At 34.4% G+C, this 21,914-nt stretch overlaps 3 protein-coding genes and 1 non-coding gene across 5 annotated transcripts; 1 reads left to right on the forward strand and 3 right to left on the reverse strand.

The window, feature by feature from the left end:
- Positions 1-1,796: 1,796 nt before the first annotated feature.
- On the reverse strand, positions 1,797-3,861 carry LOC111808846. Its single transcript, XM_023695047.1, has one exon. It carries the CDS (start codon positions 3,452-3,454, stop codon positions 2,279-2,281), a length of 1,176 nt encoding a protein of 391 aa, XP_023550815.1. The 5' UTR covers positions 3,455-3,861; the 3' UTR covers positions 1,797-2,278.
- Positions 3,862-8,407: 4,546 nt separating this feature from the next.
- Positions 8,408-16,248, reverse strand: LOC111808847. The gene is made up of 13 exons (XM_023695049.1): positions 16,038-16,248; positions 15,879-15,944; positions 14,474-14,539; positions 14,315-14,390; positions 14,033-14,110; positions 13,047-13,144; positions 12,559-12,632; positions 11,289-11,376; positions 11,036-11,193; positions 10,615-10,657; positions 10,447-10,512; positions 9,349-9,426; positions 8,408-8,797 (listed from the first exon to the last, which is right to left on the reverse strand). The coding sequence occupies exons 1-13, from the start codon at positions 16,134-16,136 to the stop codon at positions 8,681-8,683; spliced, it is 1,107 nt and encodes a 368-aa protein (XP_023550817.1). The 5' UTR covers positions 16,137-16,248; the 3' UTR covers positions 8,408-8,680.
- Positions 16,249-17,024: 776 nt separating this feature from the next.
- On the forward strand, positions 17,025-20,267 carry LOC111809373 (5-formyltetrahydrofolate cyclo-ligase-like protein COG0212). Of its 2 annotated transcripts, none has more exons than XM_023695824.1 (6): positions 17,025-17,546; positions 17,663-17,753; positions 18,397-18,623; positions 18,890-18,965; positions 19,562-19,687; positions 19,936-20,267. In XM_023695824.1, exons 1-6 carry the CDS (start codon positions 17,127-17,129, stop codon positions 20,112-20,114), a joined length of 1,119 nt encoding a protein of 372 aa, XP_023551592.1. In that variant the 5' UTR covers positions 17,025-17,126; the 3' UTR covers positions 20,115-20,267. The 2 variants fall into 2 exon arrangements, with proteins under 2 accessions (XP_023551592.1, XP_023551593.1); XM_023695825.1 differs by having other exon boundaries at positions 18,397-18,618; positions 18,885-18,965; positions 19,936-20,215.
- Positions 20,268-20,331: 64 nt separating this feature from the next.
- TRNAN-GUU lies at positions 20,332-20,405 on the reverse strand. The gene has a single exon. It is a non-coding gene; the product is annotated as a tRNA-Asn (tRNA).
- Positions 20,406-21,914: the final 1,509 nt, after the last annotated feature.

Raw genomic sequence — 21,914 nt, forward strand, 5'->3', positions numbered from 1 at the left:
TTTTGGTGGGTGGCTCTACTCCTTTATCATGAAAAGAATATCATGAACTAATGGTTAGCAGAAAAGAGTGAGTTAACATCAAAGATGATGAAGAAAGGGACCCTGTCCCATGATTTGTAGGGGGCCGTAGCCAGTTCATCAACTGAGGAGAGGATGATAAGGGCTACCCCAAAGGGTAGAATCAATGAGGAATAGAAGAAACCAGAATTCCCAAGATGTCAAACCCTATAAAGCTGAGTGGCCTAAGTGGGGTTCAATAAAATGTCAACTTTTATCAGAAGGGATCCTATGGACAGCAGAAATTCCAGCACTAACAAGAATTGAGTGAAGGTTTGATTACAATGAATAGCAGAAGTCAAACTCTACCAAAAGAACGACCTCGGTCGTCGGTGGAATTCGATATAGGTTCGAATTTCACTAGTCGAGAAAGATTGAAAAGATTGTACTTCAACAACAACAACCAGCACCATAGAAAAAGATGGAAGATTTTAGATATCGTGCATTGTAGAAGTCAAACTCTACAAAAGGAAGGACACCTTGGTGGAATTTGATTAGAATTTCTTGACTTAACCAGCTCCAGAAATAATCTAATGAAGTTTAAGTAACAGTACACACAGACATGCTAGAAACACAAAACAAAGCAAGGCAGAGGCAGAAACACAAAGAAATGGCAGCAGTGAAATCAATCCAAGAGGGTTATGCTTAAACAAAACAGAGAATTGTCATGACTAAAGCATACGAAGAACCAGACAAGGACCATTAACTGTATTGTGCAGAGAAGGCCTTACCTCCATCCTTGATGACGAACAAAGCGACTGAAAGCTCCAACTCCCACTCTTTGTAACAGCCCAAATCCACCGTGAGCAAATATTCCCTCTTTGGACTTTCCCTCAAAGTTTTTAAAACGCACCCGCTAGAGAGAGATTTCCTCACCCTTATAAAGAATGTCTCGTTCTCCTTCCCAATCAATGTGGGATCTCACGTCTGGAGTAACTTTAGGATTAGCACTGTAAAAAAGGTGTTGCGGAGAAAGGAGACAGTCAAACCGAAGAAGATAAAGTCCAAACATGTTGGTTAGGACAATTTTTCCAAGTTAAATTTAGACTTTGACTAAAAGTGTAGGAATAAATCTTACCATTATTGCTGACCAAGTAGTCAACCTCTTTCTCTTTCCTTCAAGGGACAACATCCACGAACTTGGCAGATCCTGCGGAAGACCAAATCAAGATCAGATCTCTGTAATAAACTAACCAGTAAGCTTATCAATTTGTCAAAGCTTCCACCCAAGACCATTAAAATTCTGTCAGTAACAATTTTCAATGGTCACAGACAAGGAACATGACAGGCACCTCAAAGTGTAAAATCTGGACCACCATATCCTCCATTGTAGCCACAGACCAGAGTGGTGCAGGATAGTTTCTCCCACCCTATGGGGCAGCTTAACAAAGTTCAAACGAACTAAAAACACATTCATTCATCTGGTCAGAAACAAAAAATTGCGAGTTTATTTGAAAAAACACATTCATTCATCACTAATTCAAAGGAAGAAGGGAAAAAAAAACAATGGGTATGACAAAAAGTAATTTCCCAAGATGAGTGTTCCACTGAATTGTTTTAACCTTTCTGTTCTTGAAAAGAGTTCCTTCTTTTCAGTATATCAAAAGGTCATCCAGACTTAAGATAACAGGCACCTCAAAGAAAATTTTCCTGAGGGCAAGAACTCTAAAATTTTCTCACAATTTTTCTTAGAACGAACACCGAGAGAACACGAATCTAGTGTCGAAAGAAACAAATGAGACAATTGATAGTAATGTCATATTTTGCAGCAGAATTAGAACAAAACATGGACCAACAGACAACTTTGTAAGAATGAACAATACATGTCAACAATGGGCTGATAAATATGGCATTTGTGAAACAATGTGACATTACCAAGGCCACCAGATGGAGAAGATCCATGCCAATGTTTCCATATCCAAATTTCTTTACACAATATACGCTGAGTAAATAAATACAAAGAGTCCCCTCACCACTTTATAACCTTCACTCTCTTCTTCATATTTTCATCCTCTCTTTCTCTTATTCCTAGAAACCATGAAAACCAAAGTAGAACATGTTCTGAAATTCCAACAATTCTATTCAGAATGATTCGCTCGTCCCAACGAGTCGAGCCCTTCAGTCCTGCTGCGAACAACCCTGTGAAAAGCTTCCCTTGCCTGCCGTTCCAATGAGTCTAATCCAAAGAGTGATTTTGCTTTGTTCTGAAATTCCAACAATTCTATTCAGAATGATTTGCTCGTCCCAACGAGTCGAGCCCTTCAGTCCTGCTGCGAACAACCCTGTGAAAAACTTCCCTCACCTGCCGTTCCAATGAGTCAAGTCCAGTCCTCAGAGTATTACAAACCGTAGTTAGCTCTTGCACTCTCTCTCTCAGCTCTGCTTCTTTCTCCTCGGCCAATGGGAACTGAGCTGTGTCGGCCAAATCATTCATGAGACGCGTGCACTTTTCAATCTGGTGAATCTCCTTCAACAGCCCACATGAGTTCCTTCGATCTCGCTTCTTGGACTCCTCCACAATTCGATCATGCAGTTGAAGGATTGGAACCGCCCATGGGGAGTTTCGGGACAAAGAGAAATGAACCTGTAAACCCCGATCCTGGCAAGGAATAGCCGCCACCAACGCCCACATTACAAACAATAACACCATGTTCATGGTAAAGATAGGAACTGCAAGCCCATTTGTAGCCAAAAGCTCAGTCGCTTTAGGGGCCGCCAAATTGTTACCAATGGATTGCAGCTGCCTGGCAGCCGACCACGATCGTGAAACGCTCCACGAGAGCGATCGGAAGTGGCCCAATGACCGTGGATCCTTCGAGGCATTGTTCCGTCCGAAAGAACGGTTGCGGTGGGCTATAGCAGAGGCATGCGAATCTTTCTCATCAAGCATACAAATAGCCAAATCGATGAGGGCCTTCTTGGCGCGACGAAATTGACCCTCGCCAAGAGTCTTCTGGTGATTACAATTGTCCAACGCACTTAGAACAATCCCCAAAAGCTTCTGCCATTGCCGGAGCTGCTCAATCCCATCACGAATCGCATTACACACATCAAGCGCCTTGACGGTTCTCTCCGAGTAATCAGCAACCAAACGGTCCAAAGGGGGTTTAGAGATTTGAGATTTGTGGTTGATGAGAACGAATTTAAACTCCTCCTGGCAGCACAAGAAGGAATCCAGAAGCTTCTGAACCCATGATAAGGAAAGCAACTCATCAGGACCAACCGAGGCAAGGTCCATGAACCGTTCAGCAACTTGCCTCTGAAAGGAGTCAAGATCCTGCTCCTGAGACGTCGGAGAACCATCCATTGCGTAAAGCTGATCTCGCCGAATACTCTGAACCGGACGTCCAATGTTGGTACAAGCAGCCGACGAACCCTGATAATCTGTAGCTGGCATCCTCGCACAGAGAAACTCCTTTTTTTACATATCACGCACCAGAAACCCTAATCGCCAAATTCCTCAATCCAACAAACGAAATTAAATACCTCGACCGATAATCAATCAATCAGTCAATCAATCCCCTTTCACCAAACCAAAATTCAGATCTCCAAAATGGATTTCCCCCCAAACTCAATTCAACGCCACACCCAACACCCACTCGGCTAAATCAACGCCAAAATTTTGAAACCCAGATCCAAATTCCACCATTCAAATCGAAGAACAGAGCTTAGAGAGAAAGAAGGGTCGAAAGAGAGAGAAAAATGGCGAATGAATTGAAAATTTTTAGAAACGGCGATGATAGATGATGACGATGAGAGAATGTTAGATAAACAAAACCTAGGGGACGCCCCTTTTATTGGGAGAACTGACGACCGCGTGTCTTAGTTTTTTTTTTTGGCAAAAATACCTCTATATTTTTTGTAATTTACAATATCACCCTTCATATTTTTTAAATTAAAAATTATTTCAAATAAAATTAAAACATGAAATGGTGATTTAATCTTTAAAATTAATTTTAAAATTGAAAGAATATGAATATTCTAAATTTACCCATAAAAATATTTATTTATATTTTAATTAATATGATATAATTTAAGCTACTATCCTTATAATATCTAAAATATGAATGCGAAATTCATCAAACTTATACAAAGTAATTAAAGATTTTAAAGACGGATTCAAAATACTACACCTATATATATATATATATAATTATTATAAGTAAAGAAAATGCATTTATTACACTTAAGACATTCGACCCATCTTTTAAATTTTTATTTTTGGCTCTATATTATATTATTACTTAATTTCAATTTGACCCTTGTAGCTTTTTAAGAATTGCGATTTGATCCTATAATTTGTTAAATTTATTTTCAATGACCCTAGGGGTTTTGTTGTATTAATTGGAAAATTTTCCATTTTTATTATAAAATAAGGAATGAAGTAAAATTGGATTTATTTAAAGGGGTGGACTAATAAATATTAGAAAAATAAGATGTATGATTGATTCTGACCAGGTAAGGGGAATGTCTTTATTACATTATAAAATTTTATTAATATAGAAATGATCGCNTTTTTTTTTTTTTTTTTTTTTTTTTTTTTTTTTTTTTTTTTTTTTTTTTTTTTTTTGGAGAATAATACCTAAGGTACTTGAATATTGCCACTTTGCTTGACATTTCATTTATGAGCACATGTATTATAAATGTCATATTTATTTTAATATGGAGAAAGGGTATCCAATGTATGGAAAACGATGCACGTATTTTATTTATTTACATGAGTTTTTAATTTTTTTTTTCAATTTTTTATTATTATTATTATTATTTTTTTTTTTTTGAATCCTTCATATATCACGGGTTGGATTTCAAATTTAAAAATTATATTTAGGTGTAACATTTGAATAGAAGAAGGATACATAAATAAACAGAGATCATTTTGATAATAATATTGAAAATATAATAGTCAAAATACTTTTAAAAAATATAATAATAAAGAAATAATAGAAGGATATATGAAAATTTTCAATTTTTTTTAATGTGTTGCGTTGAAATTGAATTAAAAAAAAACTATGACAAAAATAATCAATTTCAAATTACAGGTCAAATTGGATAAAAATTAAGAACACTCCAAGTTGAAAATATATAAAAATTAAAAAAAAAAACACATAATTTCATTTATACTAAAGAAATAGGCATGGATGAAAACTCACAATATATATATATATATATATATAATATTATTGAAACATGTCTTCTAATTTTTTATCCTAAAACGGTAAAAAAAAAAAAGTATATTTATACATATTGGCCACTAGCGATTTAACTATTATAAAAACTACATCATCATTTTCTTTTAAAACAAATAACATCTCTTTTATTACTTCAAACTTTTTGGATTTATATATTTTTTGGAATATGTGTAATATAATAATAATTTACAAAAATAGAAAAAGTTGAACTTTTTTATAAAAAAAGAAACCATCTAGACCCCTAAATATGGAAGTTTGTATCATTAATAATTCTATTAATGAAAACCCTAATTAATTTTCTTAGTTTAGTCAATTTAAAGACTGTTAATGCATCATCTTCACATGATTTTAATTAACAGTCGGATTCAGCATATTCTTGATTCCTTCTAATCTTCTCTATTTATTAAAGAAGAAAGAAAGAGTCTAAACGGATTAAATTTCAAAAGTTTAAAATTTAAATTGATACCAAAATTAATGTTAATTTGAAATTTGAACAAATACAATCCTCCAAATTTAAGAACACAAATTCGATTTTTGTTTTTAATGTATAACCTCAATATGAAATATGGTATCGAATAGAAATAAATGTGACAAAAAACCCCCCAAAAACTATATATATATATATATATATATATATATATATATATATATATATATATATATATTAAGGTCTAAAAAATCCAAATATTTAAAATATTTTAATGAGACAGGGAAAAAAAAGAAAAGGAATAAATAAGCATATGGTCACACATCATATATTATATTAATTAAGAATTTAAGTTAGATAGAGAGGAAAAAAATAATTGGAAAGAAAAGGAAAGGTGTGGGAGGTTGATATTTTATTGGTATGAGGCAATTTGTGGCCCTAAAAGAATAGGATATGATGGTCGATAAATTGGAAATAAATAATAGATAAATAAAAGAGTGGGGGCCAAAAAGAAGAGATGATGTGAAAAGTAGCAAATTGAGGGATCTAAATGCAAAGTGCATGTAATTGGAATACAGATTTGTCATTGGCCTAACAAGAAAGAAATGGTCTCTCAGTCAAAATACAAAACCCACTTGCATCATCATTCTTATACCTTCCCACCTTACTTCACTTTCAGGTTTTTTCTTTTCTTCACGTTTCTTACTCTCATCATAAAGACCATAATTAACCCATTTAAGAAGGCTTGGTATCTGGAATCTAGCTATTTATCAAGCAAAGTTATGATTTATAATTTTTCTTTCATGTTTCTAATTTATATTTACTAGGATATATATCCATATATTTGATAATTTGGTCGATTTTTTTCAATTTTAGTTAGTATAACCCTAAAGTAAATTTAGGGATACAGGGAGAGGAGAGGAGTGGCAGACAGATTCTGAAATTAAGATGAAAGAAAACAAATGCTATCTACAATTTGAAACCCAAAAAAAATATATATATATATACCAATGGACGTATTCTAAAAGATTGTATAACTCATACTGACCCACAACTCAAACTCACTATTAGTCGATATTATTCCTAGTAGACAAAGCACTCCTTAAAAGGATGTGAAAACATCTCCCTAATAGACATTTTAAAACCGTGAATCTGACGTAACACGAAAAAAAAACAGACAATAAAATAAACAATATTTACTAACGGTGAGTTAGGGCTAGGGCTGTTATAATATCAAACCTCACAAAACTAAGATTGGCAAGGAGAATTAAGAATATTTTGTTTTTAAGTTTAATATCTATACACTTATTTGGAATTTCCCTAAAAATATATCAATCAACCCACAATCCCAGAATATTAAGAACCCTAAATACTAAAAATATTGAGGAACTTCCCTTGGGAAAGTAACTTGGATTCTAAGATATATTATTCCAGAAAAGGGATGGCAGAAAGAGTTGACCATTTCGTTGGATTTCACTTAGAAAATGGGAAAGGGAAGGAAAAATTGAAGCACTTTTTTGGAGCAATCACTGTCCTACCTCCCTCATATAGACATAGATAGGCTCAGTAATATTTTAATCTGTAGGGTTTTGAAACATCACACCTAATTTTTAAATTAACGCTACAAATCATGGCCTCCTCCCTTCTAGACTTTCAGAACAATTCTGAACAAATCAACAACCATTTCCTTCCATATTAAACTACGTTTACTAAACAAAATCAACAATTCAAAATTTAGTCATTTGAAATCATTTTTCTTTATCAAAATTGGTCAAATAATGATAAATTTCATGTAAAAAAGACATTTTATAATAAAGGAAATACCAATAGAGATTTTTTTTACTAAACAAAATCAATAAACTATTTGCAATACTACTTTTAAGATTTATTAAAAAATACATAGAATAATTAAGACATTTGAAAGTACATAATACATATAATAATTAAGACATTTGAAAGTACATAACTAAACTAAAGTATAGAGATCAAAATCATACTTTAACCAATAAATTAAAATAGTCTTTTTTTTTTATGCAAAGTATAAAGAAGAATAACATGCTTGAAAGTTTAGAGACCAGATCAAATAAGAAACAAAAAAAAAGGATCAAAATAGAATTTAAACCTAAAATGAAAAGGGCAGGAAGAAGGAGATGTGACGGGAAGAAATGTGATGGAGGAACAGCTAAGACAGCCATATTAGATAGTGTAAGTTGATGGCAGTTGGTGGGCTGTTTGATCAGATGGATGATATCAGAGGAGAAGGGCCCTACGTTTTTCAGGTTTTCCTGGTTGCTGTGATGAAGAAAGGGATTAAAACTCCACAAACGCAACCCAACCAGAGGGCACAGCAAAACCCCAGATCCAGCATTTCTTGACCCTTTGACTTTGAAATGTTCATAATTGAGTTTAGAAAGCCTCAAACTGACCCATAGCTTTCAAGTCTGTCCTAATCCTAACCAAGTGAATGATTTATTTGCCAAATCTATCTCAAAATGACCCAGTCCAATCAAGCGGTTCCTTGTTGCTAAGACTGGTTTGATTGACCTCAAGAATCCATTTCATTCAGATTTGCTTCACCATAGCAACCGAAATTGAAATAAACGAAACGACCGTGATGAGAGAGTCGAAATCCCCACCTAGTTGTTGTATTAGAAGAATTTTTTGTATCCTATGGCTAGGGAATCTAGCTTTCCTCCTCTTTTTGTAATATTTCACACCACTAAATAAATATGTGTTTCTACCGTAACAACAATTATTATGAGGTTGCTTAAATAATATGTGGAGTAAGGGTTTACCTCATGTGCAAGGGTACTAGAATCACCTAACAATGTATAAAGCAAACTGCTGGATCAGTACTAGTAGACAGTGCATTGAATAATAAGCATTCTGATGGGAAATAAATCAAAGGATTGTTTGACTAAAACCTAACTAGCTGCTTCAGTACTAACTTAAAATTATTGATATCAGGAGGAAGAGTACCGTTAAGAGAAGACAGCAGAAGATGGACTCAGGAAAGGCCATTGACGAAGCCATTTGAAGTGTCCGCTTTGCTGTCATTGGCAACATCTGTCAAGAAGATGCTACCTGAATCACACCATCCGCCTAAGACATCCCTCCTGCAGCTCTGAAATTTGACATAGAATCGATATGTCATAATCATTTTCCCCGAACAGCACGAGGAATTGTCATTATATTGATTATAAGGTCAATACAAGTTTCTGGAAGAAACAATAATGGACTGATATAATCTTGAGAAATGAATGATGATTTGACATCACATTAGCCTTCTGTAAGGTAGAAAAATCTTAAGTTTGAATAAATGCTGATTATTTGTCAATATGCTTTGCTTTCCCCAAACACCTTCCATGAAATGGGGAATTATTCAAGACTTTCAATTATGACTGTAGCAAATATATTTCTATTATCCAATTTCGGTTGCTAGTAACTGAGGGTGATGTTCGAGGTAGCATGATGACAGAATTATCCAAGGACAAGATGTCAGGTTCAGTTTACTCTACGGTCAAGTTAATAACATACAAACTTGACGTGCTCGCGAAAAATTAACCAATTTCAGCATTGAACTTTACTCAGCCAAAATAACTCCAAATTTAGCAAAGGATTTTTTATTGGCTCAAACAGAACAAAATTGATGCAACATAAAGAGACATTTAATACCTTACTAAACCCAAGCCAATTTGAGTCTCCTCTTAATGAAAATACTTTCTTGCTTTCTTTCCACTGACCACAGAAAACCTGCATGATCTCCACGTTCGTGTTAACATTCAGAGAATTCCCCCTTATCAGTAGAAGAGCACCATATGAGGCATTATAAAGCCATCGTTCTAACATGTAAATGTTATGATAATGAGATCCTTTGCTAAGTTTCACGGGAAAATTGAATTACTGAGGAAATGTGCAAGTTCAATAGATACCTCAACCAGGACATGGAATAGAACACACATGACGTACAGCCCCAAATTGGAGGCCTCAAAAATGAAGAAAACAGAACAAGAATGAGATTAAAACTAAAGGAACTTCATCAGTATCATCATACAAAATATCAATTTGTCAGCATAACGAGATGTACTTTCTTCAATGAGAGGCAAGGCTTTCATTTAAAATGAAGAAAAGAATATAAATGGGTCGAACAAAAAAATAACAAAGCCACAGCATGAAGAGACAAAGCAGATCTACTTGGTAATGAGATAGGCTATTACAGAACTACTTGGTTATGGACCCCGTGGTGTTGAACCTAACCATAGACCTCACCTCCTCTAAGGACTCCTAATCCATCAAAACAAATTCAAGCCAAACAGTCCATAAAATACCAAGAATAATTGCACACAAAAGCGCCCCTCCAATATCCTGAAAATTCAGTGTTTTTCCTCATCGAGCAACAGGATTTATTACAAGCCAAAAACACACCGAAAGTAACCAAAGAAAGCCATCCAAACGAAATTTGGGAAATGAAATTCCCCAAAGGCACACGATGCATCATTGAGATGCACTTCACAGTCAAATGAGAAATACCCATATATTTTTTGAACGTGCTGATTTTAGAATAATTTGAGTATGAACATTACTACCCTAGGAAAAGTATGATGAGACCAGTTTTGGTTTCCTAGGCCAAGATACTAAGCATAGAGGAATTTCCCCCACATAAGAGTTAGATCGCTCAGCTAAGGGATAATATATATATTTATATATATCAATGAGAAAGACTCCATGACCTTTCTAATTGATAAAAAGAAACATATTAATTGAGAAGCTTACCTCATAGTCAACTCCCTGGACATAAATGTAATCGGAGTCAATTGATGAGAAAGCCAGTCCCGTAATCTGCAAATAAGAAAGATGGGGGCATTGGTGGAAAAATTAAAAGAAACCTACTCGTCGGAAACAATAATTTTCACGGGGGGATTGGTGGAAAGTCTCACTAACCTCATACTTCGAGCAGTGAACCCATCTTGTTAATGCTGACCACCTAAATTTTGAATGTGAATTACATCATTTAGTTGTGGTGAATATGCAATTGAAAGCATGCTAACACTCTATTTTCTCACCACATATCCTTGTAGAGCATAATTAACGGATCACTGACAATCATGTACAGTCAATACAGTTATACCATTTGGCATTATAATGTTGTGAACGTGTGCATTGTTTATGAATGAAAGACTTATATCAAAAGTGTACATCTCAAGAATCGGAATTCCTTGAGCAAATCTCCATACATGAAAGTAATTTCAAACAGATAAACCCGTGTTCTGGTCTCAAAATAATTCAGTACAAAAATCAAGACGGCTTGGAAGAAAAGAAACATATGCAGGTTGTATTTGTAAAAAGGTTCAACAGCAATCACCTTCGAGGATCATAGATTGTTACAGTTCGATCAGCCCCACCCACTGCAATATTACCATTTGAGGATGTGCAGACAGCATAAAAGTTATCACCTACAGAGCCACAGATTCTTTGCACACAACCACCGTTTTCTTTCATTCTCAAATCCCATATCGTCAACTGCAGTTATTGCATTAGATGAAAAGGAAAGCCACCATGGAAAACAAAGTAAAAGACCTATTAGGTAGTAAACGTGGTCTCAAAAACACTTTTACCTGACAACCTTCGGTGACAGCTAATATAGAACTTCCATCCTCAGAAGAAAGATTCTGAATAAAGGTCAATGCAGTTGGATACCAGAGTCTGAAACAATTATTTTATTAAAAAAACACACACACAAAATCTTTATCTTTTTAGCAGGGGAAAAAAAAGAACAGATGTTCAAGAATTCATTTAATGACAAAATGAAGAAGCTTAAAAATGAAGACCTAAAAAGGCCATAATATGCCACCACAAAGAAAGAAACTGGCCTCTTACACATTATTTCTCAAAGAGTTCTCAAGAGAAAAACTTCTTATTAGCATGACAATAGTGCACATAAAAGAAATCCAAGCAGAATTCAACAGCCTTGTAACGGAGCTCAAAAGGATAATTCCAAGACATCCTTAATCATTCAAACTGAAATGATTCAAAAATGTTAAAAGCAAAGAAAATTGAACCGTTCAAGTTCTTGTTAAATCTTGTCATATTTCTAGCTCTTCTCCTTGAGCAAATTTCTCATAAATCCTTCGAGTTCTAATCCCATTGGATTATTGGAATCTCTTGCTGAGCACCCATTGTCCTCATAGACCCACTACAAGACTTCTCAACTCAGCCCAAAATGAATTTCTATCATGGTGAGAAGTAGGATCATGAAGCCCTGTTATCCAAACTATCATGCATCAATAAAAGAGAACTTAATGGACAATGTAAAGGCCCCTTTTTAGATCCTCCAGACTGGCACTGTATTAGGGAGAATTTCTGAGAAGCTTGATAGGCGAAAGAAAGGGGACGTTCCAAAGGATGGAAGTGTAATCCCTGCTCCATCTGTACTGCTTTTTTAATAAGAAACTGAATCGACTTGGTTCAACACAATCTATACTGTTCAACACTTCCATTTATTACCCTCTATGTTTAAAGATCCAAAAAAAAAAGTGGCCATGCAACTAGAGAGGTATATTAGGAAGTTAATTAATATGGAAAATCTGAAAGGAAGCCCTCAAAATGACAATCTTGAGCATGGTAATTTGGCAACCTATTGTCATTGCTTGCAAAATGTTTGATGTTATACCTCTATGTGCTCTCTAAGGTGATATTTTCTGTTAGCTTATTAACTTTTATAGTCAACTATCGTTCCTACTGCTAACAGAACCGAATAGAATGCAGTTATGTTGCCTTCCTTGTGAACTCCGTTTTCAATGCGGATAGACCTGATAAGGTAATGAACCTCACCAAAAAGGTATCACAATAAATAGAATGAATAAAGCAACTAATGTCAGTACTTACGTGCGTAATGTTCGAACATGGACATCCTGGTCATAAATATCAACAGTTCTGCCAAAGCTATGAGCAACAGCTGCCTGAAAGAAATTTAAAACACGATGGTACCTAGTGGGTTACTGTAGTCTGAAGGTCTAGATCAATATGAAAAAAGATAACTCTTCTGATTAAATAAAGGTAGAAAAGAGCATCTGATATTTCTTTTTTTTAACACTCTGCCGCCGTCCTTTAATTCTAAAATCAGGTTTCAGGATGTAAGTGTACGTGCGTCTGCATTAGAACTTGAAACTTAGAGAGTTACATAATGAAAAATCAAGGATGGGAATCGGCAATCATTAATTAAGTTTTACCTACGGTACACAATATGCAGAAACTTTTTATTCTGAAGATGTATGTTTGTATGCGTATATATGTGTGACTAGTAAGCATCTTGAACATGGCAGAAGGAATGACTTCTAAGCATTTAAAAACTCTTAAATTAAGAAATAGAAAACCGTGAACATTTCACTTGGACTGAAGCATAATCCTGCCCAACTGCCCTCACCAAGACCTGAATTTTGAGGGAGTACAGAATACGTAAACCTGTCTGCATCTGAAATTTGAAGAAAAATTGTAAGGTTAGGTGTACATTTGAAGAGATTATATAACAAAATAGAAGACAACGAGAACAGTTAACAGAAGCACAGGCATGCAAAAAAGGCAAATTTTAAGAGAAGTAAAGGTGACCGATAGACCATGAATGGGAAATGAACATCTACGAAAAAGAAAAAAAAAGGAAGAATATACAACAATCAAGTTTATATTTTAATATCTTGTTGTAAGAAACAATTTCATTGAGGTATTAAATTAACAAAAGGGATGAATAATCCACGGTGATTTCAAAAGGCTTTCCCAATTGGAAGAAAGGGAAACATAACCACATGAAGCAAAGATGTTCAACAATTTACACCAAGAAACAGCATAATAAATGACAAGATCAAAAAACACTTCAAATGTGTGCTTTTGTTTAAAAACTCTTTGATTTTGCTCGTTCCAAATAACCAAAAAGAATACCCTGTCGATTGGATGCTTTTAGATAACGTTGTTTTCTATCTAACCTTCTATTGCAGTTAATTTTGTAACTTATTTTGGTAGATGCTCTTGAGGGAATTAAAAGCAAGTACGGAGGTAAGAAACCCTATCACACAGCTATGACGCACCAAAAGCCAAGTTGAAAGTGGGCATTGCAAAAAACTTAAAGAAACGAATCCACTTTTAATTGTCATTAGTAAAGGTTAGTTACAACAAAATTGAATTAAGAGCACGACGTTAGTTTTAATATGCACCATGTCAATGAAAGTCATGACACGTGTTTGTATCATGTACAAACATCATGCAGCTTATTCGACTAATATTAAAAAAAAGCTCCAGATATTCTATGATGGAACTTGACTGTAAATCATTGGTATCCTGACAACAAAACAGTGTAAAGATATCGTACCTTTGCCAGTGGCGTCTAACTTAGAAACAATGAGGTGACCATAGGAGTCAACTGTCCCCAGTAAGAGGTCATTGGATCCTGAATTAATGCACCATATCAATAATTATGATAATAATAATAAATGAATCTTGGAGACTTTGGTTTGTATATTGTGTTGATGTCCAACTCATAGAAAATGGTGTCGTTGATTCTTTGTTTTTTATGTGGCTATAAATATACATATTTTATTTGCGGCATTCTATACATGTACAACAGGTGCGAGCAAGAATAAGCTGACTTAACTATCAACTTCAGCCAGGACCAAGCTCTGGATCTCTGAGCGATGAGGACAGCGATTCAGCAATAAAGAGTCTAGAACCTTCAATAAGCAAATTGATATACCAAATAGGTAACCTTAAGCAATTGATATACCATGACTAAAACTATAATATGTTACTATACCTTTGTCTGTACAGGAATCAGTAAGCTATCTTTTCCCTCGACGACTGATGATTCTTCCATGGAAATCTAAAGAAAATAGAGTGGAATATATTGCAATCAATATTTTACCAAAAAGGAAAGGCAAGCGCAAAAGAAAATAGATTTAGTACATTAACCATTAATATATGTTGCCAGTTGCCACTGCATTCAAACAGTCACCTTATTCAGGTCTTACCTAAATATGCAGAAATAACCCCTAGATTCAAGCACTACACGCATAAAGAAGGGGCAACAGTCAACGTGACAGCATCTCCCATCAACATGACAATCCAACGCCAATTTTTAGCAAAAACCAACATTTTAAATGGCTTTCCATAGATAAGGTATGACTCTCTCTTGGGGTTGAAGAAAGAGAGATTTGTAGAGGGACCCCAAAGAGCTCAGATTCCAAATCAAATAATCACCTAATGACAAGGACAAGCTAATTCGAAATAAATTATAACATATCTATCCATTCTAAAACTTCCCTATTGATTAAGAGGCATTCAGAGAAGAAAATTCCACAAATTAGCTCCCGCAGTTCCTTCATTGATTGGCAGTAAAACTTTAAGAAATTGCTGGATAAAAAAAAATCTCAAAATTTGTCCTGTTAAAGAGGATCAGAAGTCCAAGAATAGGCCCCAACATCAACCTCTACCAAATTTCACATCGAAGCCTCTTTCATATCCTCCTTGCAAATGGAAATGAATGTAAAGGACTCGTATAATTAGTAACCAGAGTTATAGCAGTAAACCAACCACTTCCATTAATGCCGAACTTAAGGGCTATGCCTTTCTAACTGTAATCTCATGCCAAAGAGATCCTCCTTCTTTATGAAAGTATCACGTCCATTAAGAGGAGAAAGCAACATTCCTCCTCCTTAAGTTGCCAACTCCAAGCCTACGTTCATCGTCCAATAAAACTACTGCCATCCTCAAAAGTAATAGCAGGCCACAAAATACTTATGGAGCTTTTCTCGATGAATTAGGAAGTCTTCGTTGGGATTCAAAACAATATAAAATCCAAGTATGAGCACTAGATAGAACATATTGATTGAGAGTTAACTGACACAGACCTCCTTTAGACAAGCAAACAAACATCAAGGAATTGGAGGTGACTATGAGAACCTCCTTCATAGCTCATTTACGGCACTTTGACAATAGAAGAAATACATAAAACTAAAAGCATCAAAGAATCAGTTCGAATCGCCAAAATCCATCCGCATTGCAACCCGCCACACAATGCTATACTTACTAGCAACAACAAAATGGCCTTGTTTTCCGATACGACTCTATTACGAACACATACATCTAACATCAAAGCACCACACGACGCATTAGTTCGCATTTTACAATATCAAGAAGCTCAAAAGCATACAGCAGCATACCTGGAGTTTAAAAACGCGGGAACCGGAAGCGATGAAGACATAGCAGGAAGAACCATCTGGACTAACCTAGAAGGAGAACGGAAGCCAAAATATATTGAAAGATACGGAACAAAGAGCTTAGGGTGGATGAATGAGCAGTAAGAAAAACAAAATACGTACATGGAGGGCGAGACGAGTGGGCTGGAGGTTCCCGGGAGAAGGATCGCCGATGAGAGCGGGCGGCACTACCGCCTTCCTCAGACCTTTTGCCTTCAACATTGCTTTGCTGCAGAGGCGGGAAAAATCTCCGGCGGTGGACTGAAAGTTGATACACCAAGCCCAGAAAGGAAATCGCCCGGTAATAAAACCGATGCTACCCGGCCGAATTTTCCGCCATTTTAGGTTTAAATAAGGTTTGTTAATTAAATTTAAAAAAAAAAAAAAAGTTATTTTTTCTTTTTTATGTGTATTAATAGTAATTTTTTAAAGTTTAACCATGCTCATTTTTTAATTTAACTTTAGTAAAAAAAAAATTAAATTTTAGAAGTATTTTTGAAATAATTAATAATGGTTTTCGCCCATAATAATAATAATTTCAATTAAATTAAAAAAAATTAAGTTTTTTTTTTCTTTTTTATGTGTATTAATAGTAATTTTTTAAAGTTTAACAATGCTAATTTTTTAATTTAACTTTAATAAAAAAAATAAATTTTAAATTTTTTTTTTTGAAATAATTAATAATGGTCTTCGTCAATAATAATAATAATAATTTTTACCTCATAATTATTTATTTTTTTATAATTAAAACATTTATTGTTTTTAGAATTTATACTACACAATAATATTAATAATAAAAAAAAGGTTGGTTAATTATATTTAAAAAAATTAAGTTTTTTTTTTCCTTTTTTATGTGTATTAATAGTAATTTTTTAAAGTTAAACAATGCTAATTTTTTAATTTAACTTTAATAAAAAAAAATTTGAAATTTTAAAAATATTTTTGAAATAATTAATAATGGTTTTCGCCAATAATAATAATAATTTTTACTTCATAATTATTTATTTTTTATAATTAAAACGTTTATCGTTTTTATAATTTATACTACACAATAATATTAATAATAATAATAATAATAAAAGAAAAAGAAAAACCGTTTTTAGAAACAAATTGTCGTTGTATGAAGAATTATCTTATCGTCTTCGGGGCCGAACTATCCGCGAGGCGCGAACACTCGCAGTCATCAGTTCATCCCGACTGAAAATTTCTTTGATGGATTCAAGCTTCCTGCAATTATCTCGTCCACTATCAGTCAAATCCACATTTCTCAACGCGATTCGAAAGACTAGTTCCATTTATTCAATCCCCATCGGAAGAAATTTTCAGTTCCGAAGGCATTTCAAGCTGGAGAGCAGTAAAAACGGCGGCAGAAAAACTCAACGCGAAGGCGCTTTCGACGAAGCTGCATTCGAGGCCGAGAGATCTCGCCTCGACGCCCTAGCTATGAAATCCATGGCCGAAGCTTCTGTAAGGGACACTGAAGGCGCTTCGGACGACGATCCGAAAGCTTGGAAGTGGGTGATCCGGAAACGAATCTGGGATTTTATGGAATCTCAAAACATTGCTGCTAATCCCCGACCTGTTCATCATCGAATCCCTAATTTTGTCGGCGCCATGGAAGCTGCTAATAGAGTGAGCTCCTTAATTCCTGAATTGTTTTGTTGGAAAGAAAATGTTTGAGTCGATCTTTTCTTTGTTGGAAATTTTGATTCCTTCCGTATATACCTGATGAAATTGAGTTGTATCAGTTGTGCGATTTGGAAGTGTTCAGGGATTCGCAGTGCGTGAAGGTTAATCCGGATTCCCCTCAGAAGGGTGTGAGGCTTCTTACACTTATGGGTCAGTTCTGCTGATACTATTAATGAAATATCTACCACTGTCTGCCATTTACAATATCGTCAAGAGACTATGTTTCAATGCAAGTGAACAATACATTTTTTGCTTTTCTGCACAACCCTTTAGTGATTATCAAGAACAGAGTTCACTCAAGGATGTTGGATTTGAATCTTACAAAGCCCAAGTGCAAAATTGTATGGCAAAAGGCTGGCACGAGTGATGTGAGGGGAAACTTCAAAATGTGTCAACTGGTCATGTCTTAGTTTAGTTTATTACTAAAACTAAGAAAGATTTGAAATTATGAATTTCTCTTGGCAAACGTGGTGGTTGGATGAGTGGACGACGTAGTCCGATTTAGTTATCATTTTTAGGTGGTTGAATGTGAGATCTCACATCGGTTGGAGAAGGCAACGAAGCATTCCTTATAAGGGTGTGGAAACTTCTTCCTAGTAGACGTGTTTTAAAACCTCGAGGGGAAGCCCTTGAAGGGAAAGCCCAAAGAGGACAATATCTACTAGCGGTAGGCTTGGACAAGCAAACTTCCACTAAATCGTATGTATCATCTTTGATTTCCAACGAGCATGACAAGCATGACAGATTTTTTCAGGTTAAATCACAAACTAAATTGTATTTTGATTATGATCAGGTGGCAAAAAACTATTAACACCTCAGCCTCGGTTGAGAACAGGTTTTTTCTCCATAGTCGAATCCGGAATGCTGACTTCTGCTACCATCAAGGAGGCCTGCACTTCTGTTGGGGTAGCAAAGTATGGAAAGCCAATTGGACTTGATGAAAAGATCAAAGTTGATCTGATCGTCATTGGCTCTGTTGCTGTTGATCCCAGAACAGGTGCTCGCCTTGGCAAGGGTGAGGTAAAAGTGTTACTGTTGGCTTAAAACATATTTGCTGATAATCCTCGGTTTTGCCACTTTGGAAGTGGAATGTATTGATTAAGGGTCTGTTTGAAATAACATACTTAAACAAAGTGTTTTTAAGCCCTTAGAAAGTGAATTCGAACAAGCCCTCGCAGCGATGGAACGAGTATACTTGATTCTATCTATGTTTCTTTACTCGATTCAAACAAACTCTAAAAGTTTATAAACCAAACTTATAATTTAACCTCCACTATAAAGTGCAGGGATTTGCAGAACTGGAATATGGAATGCTTCGGTACATGGGCGCCATTGATGACTCGACTCCAATTGTTACTTCTGGTTGTATAACTGCTCTGCTTCTATCTTATCTTGTAGCATCTCATTCTTTTCATTATTTTCAGCAACATGATGTTGTGTTGATAAATTGCAGTTCTTGATATCAAAATATTCTTTACAATGAACTTTGATCGTGAAATTTTAGCCGTGTAGATAGTTTAGCAGTTAGTTTCCCAATATATATCATTTTCAGACCTCCCCATCCTCAATAAAAGAGAGCTTGTTTTCAAATTATCGGTCGAGATACCTTTTGTCGAGCTGTTGAGATAATACGTGTGCAGAGAGCTGTTGGTAAACAACCAGAAGTTTAGGTACAAATTGATAGCTTACATGTCATTGAGTTCCTCTGTTTGCAAGTTCATAGTGTCTTTGTGAGATCCCACATCGGTTGGAGACGAGAACAAAATATTCTATATAAGGGTGTGGAAACCTCTTCCTAGTAGACACGTTTTAAAAACTTTGAGAGAAACCCCGAAAGAGAAAACCAAAGATGACAATATCTGCTAACGGTGGGCTTGGGCCGTTATAGCCTTTGTACTTTTAGGTTGTACATGTTTATCAAATGTCCCGTCATAATACGAACTTCCAATGTCTTGCAGTGCATGATTGCCAATTGGTTGATGATATTCCAGTTGAGAAGCTATTAGTCCACGACGTGCCTGTGGACATCGTATGCACACCAACGCAGGTCATTTTAACCAACACGAAAATCCCTAAACCCCAAGGTTAGCAGCTTTGCTTTATCCATGCCAAACTCCCCTCTTGAAATACAAGTCCTGTTATTTCAGGTGCCTGCATCTATATTCAATATTTGTAGAACTTTATAAGTCAAATTTTTTCCTAGTAAAGATGTCTTTTCTTTTCATATTTCAAAAGAATTCTTGAGATTGGAGGGACACGAGTATATGAACAAGTTTGTCAAGTATCAATTAAGAGAGTCTCATATAACACCCCAAAATGTTCTGAACTGCAGGCATTTACTGGGAAATGTTGTCTCCTGAGAAGCTGAGCCAAGTTCGAATACTCAGGGAGCTCAAACGTCGGATCGAACGGGAGACCGGAAAACCGCTGCCGTGTGGCCCATCAGAGAAATTACCACCAACAGCTCAACGAAGCTCGAAACCTGGACGACGTGCTTCCTCTAAGAACTGATCAAGGGGAAATGGAGAGAAGAAGAAACAAGCCTGCATTAGTTTTTTTCTTTTCTTGTCTTTCTTCCTTAGTTTTGGTGTTGAATAAAAACTCTCCTCCAAGGAAGATTTGAAAGCAACAAAGAAATGAAAATATAAATATATACTTTAAGGAGTTCGACGGTGGCAATAATTTCAATAAATAAAAAAATAAAAAATGGAATAAAATATAAGAAAAACGCTAGAAGGAGGGCTTGAACCTCCGACCTTGTGGTTAACAGCCACACGCTCTAACCAACTGAGCTATTCCAGCTTTGTTAATGCAGATGAAACATTATTTATTTAATCTATTTAAAATTAACTTTTTTATTTCCCAAATTGTCACAGATATTACGTAAATTGTATTTAAATTACGGCCCAAAAAATTATATTCAACCATTTAAATAATTCAAACATAGAGATTTGAACCTAAATATTTAATTTATTAAATAGTTCGGTTTATTTATTTATTTATTTATTATTTTTATAATAAGGTCTAATAACTATTTTTTTATTCTCTTGTCTTATATCAAACTAATCTAAATTTTTTTATTTCAATTTATTTTTAGAAAAAAAAAAAAAAAAACTAAATTTCAAAGTCTTTTGGTTGAACTTTATTTTGCTTATTGGATTATAAGTATCAGTTTAACAAGCTGCTAGTCAAGCTTTTTGGATTAATTTTGTTTTTTTTTTTTTTTTCTCTCTCAAGTGACTTGCTAATTAATTATTTTATTTATTTGAAAAATAATTATTTAGATTTAAATAAAAAATTACTTAATTAACCAAATATTTATTATTATTATTTTCTCTAGAAATTCAAGGTTTTTTCAAGAAATGTGGAAGCATAAAGAAATTGAAAAAAAAAACGTATATTTTTTAATATATAAAATTAAAAGATAAAAAATAGTTATGAATAAAATAAATCATACCCACAGAATTCAAATTATTGCATCAGGTTGGTAGAAAAAGTAATTAAGAAAAAATAGTCAAAAGTCAAAGCAAAGCAGCATGCGATGATCCATTATATCAACTCTCAAAATAAATATTTCCAAACTCAAAAGTCAACGCCCAAAAGAGATGATTTTAAACCACTCTTCAAAAACAAAACAAAACAAAAAAAACAAAAAATTAAATTAAATTAAATTCGACCATTTTAAAGTAATGTGCGAATATTTGATGTATGAAGTACGAAAGTTTAGTTAATAGTGTAACATTATAATATATAGATAATATTTTTTAAAATAATTTTAAGAAAAAATAATTTAATAAACACGACCTAATCAAACCCAAAAATAGAGGGTCGGGTTCCTTGAGCTAAAATATTTTCCTATACCAAATTAAAATTAAAGTTTATGAACCTCCAAATAAAAATTTTAANTTAAAAAAAAAAAAAAAAAAAAAGGAAATAATTAATTCCACTAAAAATTTGAGAAGTTGGCAAACCCATGTCCCAAAATCAATTATTTGGTCAATTAAATTTATGTTTTTGTAAAAAAGTTTGAAGATTCTTTTCTCACTTCTTAAAACACTCTCTTTTTCCCTAACCTCAATTTGCGAGTCATAGGGTTGAATTTATATATATATATTAATTAATGATCGTAATTTTAGAAGCAAATTTTAATACCTAACCGTCTCAATCTTCTCCAGCCCATGATCATTTTACATATTTATCTTCACTCAAACGTTTATTAGAAAGAAAAAAAAAATCAAAATTTTGTTTTAAGCTAAACATACTTCGCAGTAGAGTTCTTATGATTGAATTACCGAACAGTAGAATATACCT

This window comes from Cucurbita pepo, chromosome LG13 (assembly GCF_002806865.2).
Source record: "Cucurbita pepo subsp. pepo cultivar mu-cu-16 chromosome LG13, ASM280686v2, whole genome shotgun sequence".
Classification (NCBI taxonomy): Eukaryota; Viridiplantae; Streptophyta; class Magnoliopsida; order Cucurbitales; family Cucurbitaceae; genus Cucurbita; species Cucurbita pepo.

Bases quoted from the DNA above. Each gene is read 5' to 3' on its own strand.
- LOC111808847 (XM_023695049.1), bottom strand. From the start codon at position 16,136: ATGTTGAAGGCAAAAGGTCTGAGGAAGGCGGTAGTGCCGCCCGCTCTC. The intron at 11,377-12,558 runs GTAAGTACTGAC...TAATTGTTTCAG, and splicing joins CATGTTCGAACATTACGCAC to ACTCTGGTATCCAACTGCAT. The intron at 10,513-10,614 runs GTTAGTGAGACT...TCTTATTTGCAG, and splicing joins TTCACTGCTCGAAGTATGAG to ATTACGGGACTGGCTTTCTC.
- LOC111809373 (XM_023695824.1), top strand. From the start codon at position 17,127: ATGGATTCAAGCTTCCTGCAATTATCTCGTCCACTATCAGTCAAATCC. The intron at 18,624-18,889 runs GTAAAAGTGTTA...TATAAAGTGCAG, and splicing joins CTCGCCTTGGCAAGGGTGAG to GGATTTGCAGAACTGGAATA. The intron at 18,966-19,561 runs GTTGTATAACTG...AATGTCTTGCAG, and splicing joins GACTCCAATTGTTACTTCTG to TGCATGATTGCCAATTGGTT.
- LOC111808846 (XM_023695047.1), bottom strand. From the start codon at position 3,454: ATGCCAGCTACAGATTATCAGGGTTCGTCGGCTGCTTGTACCAACATT.